This window comes from Solanum tuberosum, unplaced genomic scaffold, assembly GCF_000226075.1.
Source record: "Solanum tuberosum cultivar DM 1-3 516 R44 unplaced genomic scaffold, SolTub_3.0 scf00361, whole genome shotgun sequence".
Classification (NCBI taxonomy): Eukaryota; Viridiplantae; Streptophyta; class Magnoliopsida; order Solanales; family Solanaceae; genus Solanum; species Solanum tuberosum.
The window spans coordinates 517315-528433 of record NW_006239286.1 but is presented as its reverse complement, the minus strand read 5'-3'; the positions used below and the strand labels follow the sequence as shown (position 1 = coordinate 528433).

The window sequence follows — 11119 nt, the reverse complement described above, 5'->3', positions numbered from 1 at the left end:
TCCTGCAGATTGTAGTTGGTATTGGAAGAAGATTAACACACTCAAAAGAGGCATGTCACACTGGTTTTCCAATGGTGTGTATTTATTGACTGCGAATGGAGAATATTCAGTCACTCGAAGTTACAAGACATGAGAGAATGCAAGAGGCGGACCTAGTTTGGAATTCTATTATGATGCCTAGACACAGGTTCATAGTTTGACTAGCCTACCAGAACATATTACTCACCAAAGAAAGACTCCAAAGGTTAAACATGCTTGAGAAGTGTAACCTATGTGTGGATGACCAGGTGGAGACGCAACAACACTTGTTTGTTGTGGACTAGAGGAGTACAACAAGCTTTGGCCAGATGGTCGGGGATTTATTTTCGACGTCAAACAGTCAAACAAATTTTGCAATGACTAAAATGGAGGAACTGGGAAAAGTTTCACAAGGAGGTGGCAACTGCAATTTTTGGAGCATTGATATATCATACTTGGAAAGCTAGAAATTGAAAAATATTCAGGAACCTAATAATCCAAGTCGTAGAAGTGAGCAATCAAATACAAAAGGAGGTGAAGAAAAGAATAGGAAGCCAAATGAGTACAAGAAGAGCTTATAGTTGTAAGAACTTAATACAACAATTAGAAGGATAGAGAGACAGAAATGTATAGTTGATTACTGAAGGGGATTGGAGCTAGTGTGCTCTTTAGATTGTTATTTTTTTGATTGTCGAGATAATATATTCACAGTTTATTATAAAAAAAAATAGGAGAGGAAAAAGTGCATACGTGTCAGCACCAAAAAATTAGATTTTTAAATAATTAAAATAAAATTAGGATAATTAAATATAAATCATTTTAAAAATTAGTCCCATGTAACTGGAAAACTTTTTTTTAAATATTTAAAACTTAATTACGGTAAAAAAAATTCCCACAAATCATTTTTTAGTACTCTAATATAAAAAAATGGAAAATAAAAATAAAATTGCAAACATAGAATGGAAAACAAATTTATACTCTACTTTTCTGCCGATTCATCCCTTTCATCAAAATCCAATCATCTGCCAAATCTCCAAACTTTGATTTTTCTGAAAGAGTCACCTTGTAGCTGCAATTCTCAGGTACTTGTTTATTTTTTTGGTCTTCAATTTTTCACTATTTGATTGAATGAATTTGTAAAGTTTCCTTTCAATTCTCTTCATCTTCAAATTCAGTTTTGACCAATAGCAATTTTTTAGATTTAGTTGAATGGGTTTATTAAATAAGCAAAGGATAAAAAGAAGATGGGGTTTCTTATGTATTTGACAATTAATTCTATGGGGTTTTCAAGTTTTGGTCTTTATTAGTTTTACATTACATACAAAAAGTTTTCATTTTCTTGTTTGTAAAATTCCGAAAAGCAATCAAATTGAAAATACAAATCTGCTACCCAGATGAGAAAGATGAAGTGAGCTCAAAGAGCAATCTTGAAAATAACAAGGAATTTGTATGTTGTTCAATCAAAAGAGAATTAACTCTTTCAGAATTAGTGTTAATTTCATTCCCCGAAAAGGGGGATTTCATCTTCTGCAGTCAAGATTAGCTATCCCAAAATCCCCTTTTTCCAAGATATTTTGCAAGTTGTTTGTCAAGTGCAACATCTCAGAGTATGTGAACGCCTATTTCTCAATTCGAATGCAATATTTTGACTATCTGTTTCAGTGATCTTCCCAGCTGTTATACTAGAAGCTGAAGAAGAATTGGTCGCAACTAACTCATTTAACCGTATTTCCAGGTATCTGAATTTCATTTATTTTATATTGCTCATTAGTTGAATCTTCTAATTTCTTCATTATTTGTATTGTGGCTTGGGAACTTATATATAGAGTAAAAGATCATAGATCATAGATCATATTTTTTTTGAGATTGAAATTGATTGATCATATTAAAATACATAGGAAGATTGTAAACTTTGGATAAAGTGGTGCATACAAATATACTCTCTTTCCCCCTCTTTTTTTCATCATGTTGTTTCAAATGAATAAAGTTAACCCATTAAAATACATGGGTAGATTTATTTTGTGGTGTTAACTTATTGTGGAGCCTCCTCGCTAATCATCTATGCTTTAAGCGCTTTTCCATGGTAGGAACTCGGAACTCTTCCTATCAGAATTTTGATTCTCCTCATCTCATTTTAGATTTGTGCTATTAGATTCATTCCCCATTGAGACGCAATGCTTAATTTCTTGAATCTTTTATCACAATTTTAACAAGCTCATTGTTTTTATTCTCTTCTTTTACCTCCTATTTTTCAATTTAGGCATTTCTATGTTATGATGATTCTTTTATAGACGTGGGTTGTTTACCTTTTTGATCGAGTTTATTGAAGCTTTATCTTTCAAACTTTCTTTTTCTACTCAATTTTTTTCGACATCACTTATTCGATAAAAGTCCTGTTTATACTCTTCTAAAACAATTGTCTACTGATTCAAACTCGCTGACTGATGAAGTTACTAATTTTTTAAATTTTCCGACAGCTGAAAATGAAGTATGATTCAAACTTCATATGCTTCGAAACTTGACAAAGGGGAGAGATGCAATGTCCTTATATGTGATATCAGGTAAATTGATAATAATTTTTTGAAAAATATTAATTTTTGATTCTAGCATGTAGATAGCACGTTACTGTCTGCAATAATTACAGTAAATTAAAGATAGACCGTCAAGTATTTGACCTAATGTAGAAAACAAGAAATTTACATGTTTAGGAAAAGTTGATAATCAGGTTTACATTAAAAGGTTGGTGATCAAGTGTACAATCTTGATCATGATTCTCATGTAAGTTGGTCATATTTTTGTTGCATAGTCTGTGCTTGTGAAACATAGAAATCATGTCGATCTAGAACAAAAATTAGCTCCAGCTCTTGTCATAGTTGAGATTATACCTAATGATCGCTGTGAAACGAAAGGACTAATCTCAAACATACCCCCTTTATTGCTTGGCAGCTGCATAAGTTTCCAATTTAGAAAGAGAACTTTTAAAAATCAGTTAGAGAAACACCAACATCACTGAATTTCCTACTACGTGAGTTCATACAAAATCTATCTCTGCTCTATGCGCATGTGTTGTGTAGTAAGAAACTGCACTTTTACTCAAGGAACTCTTCCATTCTCTAGAAAATCAATAATAGTTGCTAATGTCATCTGTTATCATATAATGTCAAACAACTATATTGGTTGTATATTTGTACCATCTCTTGCTCATCTTTATGGAATGATATTTATATCCTCTTTTGGTAAAGGAAATTCCTTCTTTAGCAATACATAATGCTTGTGAGCTTCTTGATAGAAGTTATAAATTTTGTGCTTGATGTTTTGTGATATGTGAAGATACCTCTAGTTTCCTTATTTCCTTTTTTGTAATTGCTCCTTTTGCCCCTCTTTACAATGGCTAGTGTTACTTTGACAGCATGCTATATATATCAAAACCTTTTGTAATTGCTTCTTTTGCTCCTCTTTAATTTATGTGAATCAGTTCTACACATCATTGTTACCTTCTCCTTTATTAATTAGGTGACAAGTGTTGGAGTTCTTAAAGATTCATTAGTGTCACACTTGATGCAGATACATAATTACCACTAAAAATTGATCACTGTCCCTCTGTTTACAATGTCGAAGAGTGGTGAGGTTTCATGGAAAAGTGAGAATTTGGGCAAGCGGAGATGGGATTTCGTGGTGTTCCTTGGGATACTGATACTTCATGGATTGGCTATTCTCGTCTTCACTAGAGGATTCCTCCTAACTCGCACTGAACTTTCACAATATAGTCACTGCTCTGATATTCAACAATCTCCATGCTTCTCTCCTCCTCAAGATGATCAAATGGTTAACCATTCCAAAGGGTGCTGGACGAAACCAGCCGTTGATCGAATTGTTATCATCGTTCTTGATGCTCTCAGGTATGACTTTGTTGCTCCAAGTACCTTTTTTGATGAGAAAAAACCGTGGATGGACAGATTGCAGGTGTTGCACAAGTTGGCATCTCAGCCAGGTTCGTTTGCTAAGATCTTTAAAGCTATTGCTGATCCTCCAACAACCAGTTTGCAACGTCTAAAGGGATTAACAACTGGTGGGCTTCCAACTTTTATTGATGTGGGTAACAGCTTTGGCGCACCAGCTATCATTGAAGATAATTTGATTTATCAGATGGCTAAGAATGGCAAGCGAGTTGTGATGATGGGGGATGACACGTGGGTTCAACTGTTTCCTCAACATTTTAATATATCTCATCCATTCCCTTCATTTAATGTTAAAGACCTTGACACGGTCGATAATGGCTGCGTTGAGCACTTGTTTCCATACTTGTATCAAGAAGATTGGGATGTACTTATAGCACATTTTCTTGGCGTGGATCATGCCGGACATATTTTTGGTGTTGATTCCACTGAAATGATAGAAAAGTTGGAGCAGTACAATGGGATTTTGGAGAAAGTTGTTGATGTCCTGGAAAGCCAAAGTGGACCTGGTGGGTTACATGAAAATACTCTGCTTCTTGTGATGGGTGATCATGGGCAAACCATCAACGGTGATCATGGTGGAGGTGCTCCAGAAGAGGTTGAAACGTCACTATTTGCTATGAGTTTGCAAAAGAATCCGTCTTCCTTACCGTCTGAAACTGATAGCTCATCTTGTCGGCTTGACACAGAGAGGAGGAAGATATGCACTAGCTCCATTGAGCAGCTTGACTTTGCTGCAACAGTATCTGCTCTGCTTGGCATTCCTTATCCTTTTGGAAGCATCGGGCGTGTTAATCCTGAACTGTATGCATTAGCTGCTGGTACTTGGAACTTGGACATCTTTACCCCTGAAAGTGGAATAAATCTCTCAGGATCGGAAAGGTGGATGCAGAACTACGTCAATGTCCTCTGCATGAATACATGGCAGGTGAAAAGATACATTGATGTATATTCAGCTTCATCAGTGATAGGATTTTCAGACAAAGATATGTCTCATGTATCGGACCTCTATGCTCAGGCCCATGATAATTGGTTACATACCAAAGAAGCTGTTTTGAATTGTAAAAGTGACAGTTGTTCAACATTGTTACCTCAACTGAAGAAGCAAGTTGAAGCTTATTCTAATTTCCTGTCAAGTATTACTGCACTTGCTCGTTCCAAATGGACAGAGTTCAATCTAAAGATGATGGGCACTGGTTTATGCATCTTGGTGCTCTCTCTTTTTGTTCACATTTTCACCATCAAGAAATTGGACAAACTATGCAGTTGCTGTCTTCCTCGTGGTGGAGATTTTGTAGTTTCTTTTGAGGCTATTTTTGCTTATGCTGCTGTGCTGATTCGTTCTTTCAGTTTTCTTTCAAATAGTTTCATCTTGGAGGAAGGTAAAACAGCAAGTTTTCTGTTGGCCACGGCTGGAATGCTTCAATTACGTCATGCAATAGTAAAAAAGAAGATGTTTCTTGAAGGACTTCTTTTTGTTCTGGTGGTTCCTCTCCTCAGATTTGGTATTGAACTTGGACAGTCAAAGTAGGCTGTCAATTCTTTATTTTTGAAGTCATTTGCTTCATGGACTGTAAGCGTTGACAACGGCACCAACTTATGGATTTATGTTGCTGATATATTGCCCTTTTTAGCTCTTGTCATTTTAGCTTATATACTTTATTACAAGAGCATCGCACACAGTTCTTGTCGGGGGATATTCAAGTTAGTTGCCGTTGGAACCATATTTGCTTCTTCTCTTATAGCTCTGGCTTGGGCTTTAGATGGTAACTTATTCAGCCCAAGCACAGTTATTGTGGATATAAAAGCATATTGGATTCCTCGGATCATCTATGTTATTGGTCTTCTACAATTATTTTTATTAGCAATATCTCAACTTTTTGGTAAAGAGAAAACTTCAGGTTGGGAGGAAGATACAATTGTTAAAGCAACTGCCATGTTATCAGCATGGAGTTCAACAATAATCATTTTATCCGGGAAACAAGGTCCTCTAGTTGCTCTAGCAGCAGTAATTCAAGGGTGGTGTGTAATTAGGTTGATGACGTTGGAACGAGCAAAGAATGACTATTACGACAGTTCAACTTCATATTCTTCTCCGGTGGCAAAATGGAGTCTTTTAGCTGTGTGTCTGTTTTTCTGCACTGGACATTGGTGTGCCTTTGATGGCCTGCGCTATGCTTCCGCATTTGTTGGGTTTGATGAATTCAACCTTATTCGTCAAGCTGCCCTGCTTACCATAGATACATTTGGTTTCTCCCACATTCTTCCGGTAATGGGACTTCCACTTATCGTTGCTTGCCGACGACATCCAGAAGTCCAGGCTGAGAAAAGGAAACCACTGTTTTTTCTCCAGTTATGCCAGGTCTATTTGATGTACGGACTTACTATGGCTATATCTATGACACTTACAATTATATGTGTTACGATTCAAAGGCGACACTTGATGGTATGGGGTTTATTTGCTCCAAAGTTCGTCTTCGATGCTGTGGGTCTTCTTCTTACGGACCTCTTCATATGCCTCGCATCACTGTACTATTTTGCATGACCAAATAAACTAGATGAAGAATTAAGCGTTATGGAGGTGATCTTTCAGCAATTTCATTGGACAATCTTACAAAGTTCTTCCATTAACATCAGTATATCGTCCTCGCTAAGGTAACTCCCCATACAATTGCATCGGAATATAGTTCATTCTTGGAAAGAGAAGAAAAGTGAAGATAGTAGAGTAACATTGTGTTATATCCTAATTTATTCTTAGATTTTGATTGATTGATTATAGATTTATAGTTACCATTTAAGGCTTTGGCCTTAAGTGGGTAAATTTTGATGGATTATTAAAAGGTTATATTGAGGTTAAATTTTTTTTAGCGGGGGCAAGAACACCTGATGATTTCTTTCCATTAGTCCAAGCCTTACTAGACAGAGTGACTTGGTACTTGTACTATGTTTCTTTTTATTCAAAAGAGCATTTTCACTCAGAAACTGAGCTCTTCTACTTGAGTTCTTTGAGTGTTTGAATGTTATCCTTTCTTTTAGTCCTGTCTATGAGTGTCCTACTATTATTCTGTGTTGGTGAGAGATATTAGGTACCTCATGAAATTAATCGAAGGTGTGCCCAAGCTGCCTCGGATGCCACCGTTTTAGAAGAAAAAAAGGTGACAAAGGTTGTTATGTTATGAAGGGAATTTCTCCCTTCTTGCTCAGTAACAGAAAATAGAGACGAAATATTGCTGGATGTGTGTCGGATCTTTAAAAAATAATGCATTTTTAGGATCCGACATGGGTGTGGTGACATTTTTGGGAGTCCGAGCAACATAGCTTATAATCCCTATTGGACTGGAGAAGTACAAATCCTTCCCACATTTCAGTCAATCTTCTCCTTTGGATTCAAGAATTCACAGCAAGCACGATGGAATGGAATGTGATTCCAAATTCTGAGCTTTCCATGCTCATGTTTTCTGAGTGCCCAGTTAAAGAAAACAAGGACTGGGCTTTGGCTTGAAATAAGCACCCATTGCTTATCTAGTAACAAATACTAAACTATTCAAACTGAAATCCATTTAGAGAAGCTTCTGGACTGCTCAACCTCAGCTACTTCTCATTTCTCAACCTCAGTTCAGTTGAGTAGATGTTCAAGTGGGGGATAAAAGGCTAGGATAACATCAGGAGTGGGTGTCATATCACGACATTTAGCTCTCTTCTTAACCATTCTAACATATTTGTGATAAAGGCTAAGATAATTAGCGAGCACAAGGAGAGTTGTTTCACATAAGCTATTTTCTAGCATATAATTTACGAGCACATTATTCAGATGGGATAAAATTTCACTCATCAGACTTCTGTTATTCTGCATAAACATCAGAGTGACCCGGCGATAAATGGACATCTGAAAGATTGTAGGAGTAAAATCTATTGCAGCTCAGAGACGGCCTCTCAAGAGTTACACCAGAAAGAACTAAAATAACAGTAAACACAAAGATCGCTAATACAAAACTACAACTTATATGCAGTTGCAACCAAAATCTCATTCTTTTGACACCTGAAGATAGACCATTTGAGTGTAACCATTGATCACAGATGCCTCCGGTCCAGATAAGCCAAGCCTCCGAAACAAGCCATACCTGCCATCTTCAACAACAGGACTTGATGCACGAGCTGGATCGTATCTCATCTGGTGAGTTAATGAAGGACCAGCCACAGGTGGAAGCTCCCAGTAAACATCTAAAACTGACTCTACAAACCTACTATTTTCAAAATGTTCTGTATAAGAAATGGCCTTATGCTGTGGTTAAAATCATCCCGCATCTGCCCTCTCACACCCCACCAAGCTTCACCAGGACCGCAAAGTTCATCAATATCAACAGCCTTCTCCCAAAATTTCTTCCTTAGGTTCCTTGTAACTATCCATGACTCTTTTGTAAATTTTGGAGGTGGCCAACATAGCCCTGAATGCTGAGGAATACAACTTTTACCAATTTTTTTTTAAAAAGTCACAAATATTTTCACGAATTGAAAAGACATTTGTATAGAGAATTGGCATGGTCTAGGCATAGCATAACAAATTTACTCATATTACCGGATCAGAAAACTCTGCAAACAAAATTGTGGCAGCCATTGGTCTGTTCTCTTTGTAGAAGATTTTGCAATTCTGGTTGTTCTTCGTCTTTCGAGACTCGGTGAGTTCATCTATCTCTTCTCATATTTTAAATTTAGTTCTAATATGTGTTACTCGAGTCGAGGGGTAAATAGTACTAGGCAAGTCCCATGAACGAGCTCGATCTTGAAAGCCAATAAGGGGTTTGGAACTTGAGACCTCTATTATGGAAGTCCAAAGCCAAACCATCAAGGGTTTGAACCTAAGACCATGGACTAACCAAATTTAGCTGACTGTAATCTTGATGAACACACTAGATTCTGATAGGATGAACAAAGAAAGGTCTCGAAGAGGTGCAATTGGGTTCAATGTGAGGATGGTGGTTAGGGTGAAGTTTAAGGCTGGGCCTTGGAGAGCGAGGAGGAAGTTTGTAAGGGTCTACTGTAAGGATTTGTCAGTGGGGTCGGGTCAAATAATTCATCGGGTACCTTGCTTGGTGGTGCATGACAGTGCCGGGTTGGACTCTGACGGTGATCTTTGCTTGTTTTAAGGTGAAAATCTATCGAATTTTCAGGAGTAGTTTTTTGATATTGGCAAATGCAATGTGGTTAATTGTGATTGAATGAATTAAAGGTGGTCTGAGTTATATTTATCATAAGAAAGACTGATTATAAGGGTTCGTTGGTTTACGTTGTGTATAATTTTCTCAGTAGTTGTTTTCATGAGGTACATTGGTTATAAAGCTAATAGCTTTTCCTCAGTTTTCTTGGTTTTATCTATTTTTCATTTGCTTTTAATAGTCCTTAGCATAATGAATGAAGTGGACATGAATGTTATGTTAAAAAGTAAATATGAATTGAGAGTAGTTATATACATCACTGATCTTGAGGTAATTGAGATGTAGAAAGACCCTTTAGTTCAATTATGGAATTTGCTTCTGGATCATTCTGTCGGTTCACATATTTGATTATTGACATCAGCCTGTATAACTTAATTTTTTTTGTCCTGGTGCTCTGACATGTTTGTTTTCCAAGTCCTACCAAAGTTCTTTTTGGAATATAAATTACTGGAAAGTGATACCTAGTAGTTCAAGGATTTGTTTAGTTCATGTGCATCTCTTGGTAGATGATAAGTAGACTGGCCAGTTGCAGATGTGTTAGTTTTTGCTGAAATAGAGGATATCACCTTTCTTAGTGTCTGTATTCTGACCTTGTTAGGTAACAGACAACTCAGAGCAGACATGCCTGTATCTCTTCATATCTGGACCTACAGTCCTCAAACGAGTAAGACTGTCACAAACTTGAAGGTTTAGATTCTTGGTCCTAAAGAATCCTAACCGTGGCTGTTACTGATGACTTCGGTTTACTCTTAAAAGTTGCCTCATCTCCACACTTGATAACCTAAGAAGATGTGTGGATTTGAGAAGAAGAGTGAATTGTAGGGGATATGTTAGGACTTCAGTAATTAGAGATGTGAATGGAGATGAAATAAGAGTTAAGATGAGTCAGTTTCAGTGGTTTAAGAATTTCAAGGTGTGCATTTGCTAGCTGCATCTATGGATACTTGATTTTAATGGTTAGGTAATAGGTTAAAAGATTAGTTAAAGCTGTACGGCGTTTTTCTACATTTGCAAATTTATCACTGCTTGTATGATTGTATGAACTTGTCCGGTATATGAATATATTATTCCATTTCTGTTACTTTTTAATGTTTCTTGCACTTCGATTATCGTATTATTTGTTGTAGTGAATGTTTCTTTTTTAAGTATGCCTTTCTTAAGCATTTTTTCTTGGCTTCTTCACTCCCTTTGTTTTGTTTTTCAAACTGCTTTGGAATGCTTTTACTTGAATCGAGGGTCTATCAGAAACATGCTCTCTACCTCCCAAGGTAGGACTGAGGTTTGCGTACACACTACCCCCTTCTCATACCCCACTTGTGGGATTACACTGTGTATGTTGTCGTTTGTTTGTTTGTGTATCACTAATGATGATTTTAGATTACATTGAAGGAAGAATAATATGAACAATACAGTTCATGTTGGTACATCAACAAACTTCATTTTCCACCATTCACTTTAATATCCTCTAATTGATCATAAGTAAAAGTTGGCACATCTTTGGTTTTTGTATGGTCTTTGGCATAGTTAACCCAATTTATCATTAACGAGTATATATGACGGATATGTCAGTATACGTTTTGAGTTTGAGTTATAAAAATTACTACTTAGTATAAGAGTCTAGAAGCAGACTGCTCCTGGTCGACATGTGTGCTTCATATTAAGGGCAAAAATGTATTTTCCGACCTTCTTTGTTTGGTTGTAAAAGATTGTGCTGGCTTTCTCCCAAGTCCCAACTATACACGTACTGAACAATTGGCTGAGTAGCAGCTTCTGAGATAATTATATGTGAAATAGGCAGTGATTTAGCAATATGTCTCAACGGTTTGCTGTGCTAGATTGTCTTCCTCTGCTACATGTATTGGCAAAATTTTTAAACCCAATTTTGCGGTTCTTTCTTCCCAACGGTTGTAATCAACCTTTTGTTCAAGGTTT

General features: G+C 36.6%; 1 protein-coding gene across 1 annotated transcript; it reads left to right on the top strand.

Annotated features, from left to right (window-relative positions):
* The first annotated feature begins 984 nt into the window (after positions 1-984).
* LOC102595821 (GPI ethanolamine phosphate transferase 3) lies at positions 985-6969 on the top strand. Its single transcript, XM_015315362.1, is given in 4 exon segments — positions 985-1100; positions 1681-1753; positions 2496-2579; positions 3566-6969. A coding segment is annotated over 1 exon segment (2892 nt). The 5' UTR covers positions 985-1100; positions 1681-1753; positions 2496-2579; positions 3566-3627; the 3' UTR covers positions 6520-6969.
* Positions 6970-11119: the final 4150 nt, after the last annotated feature.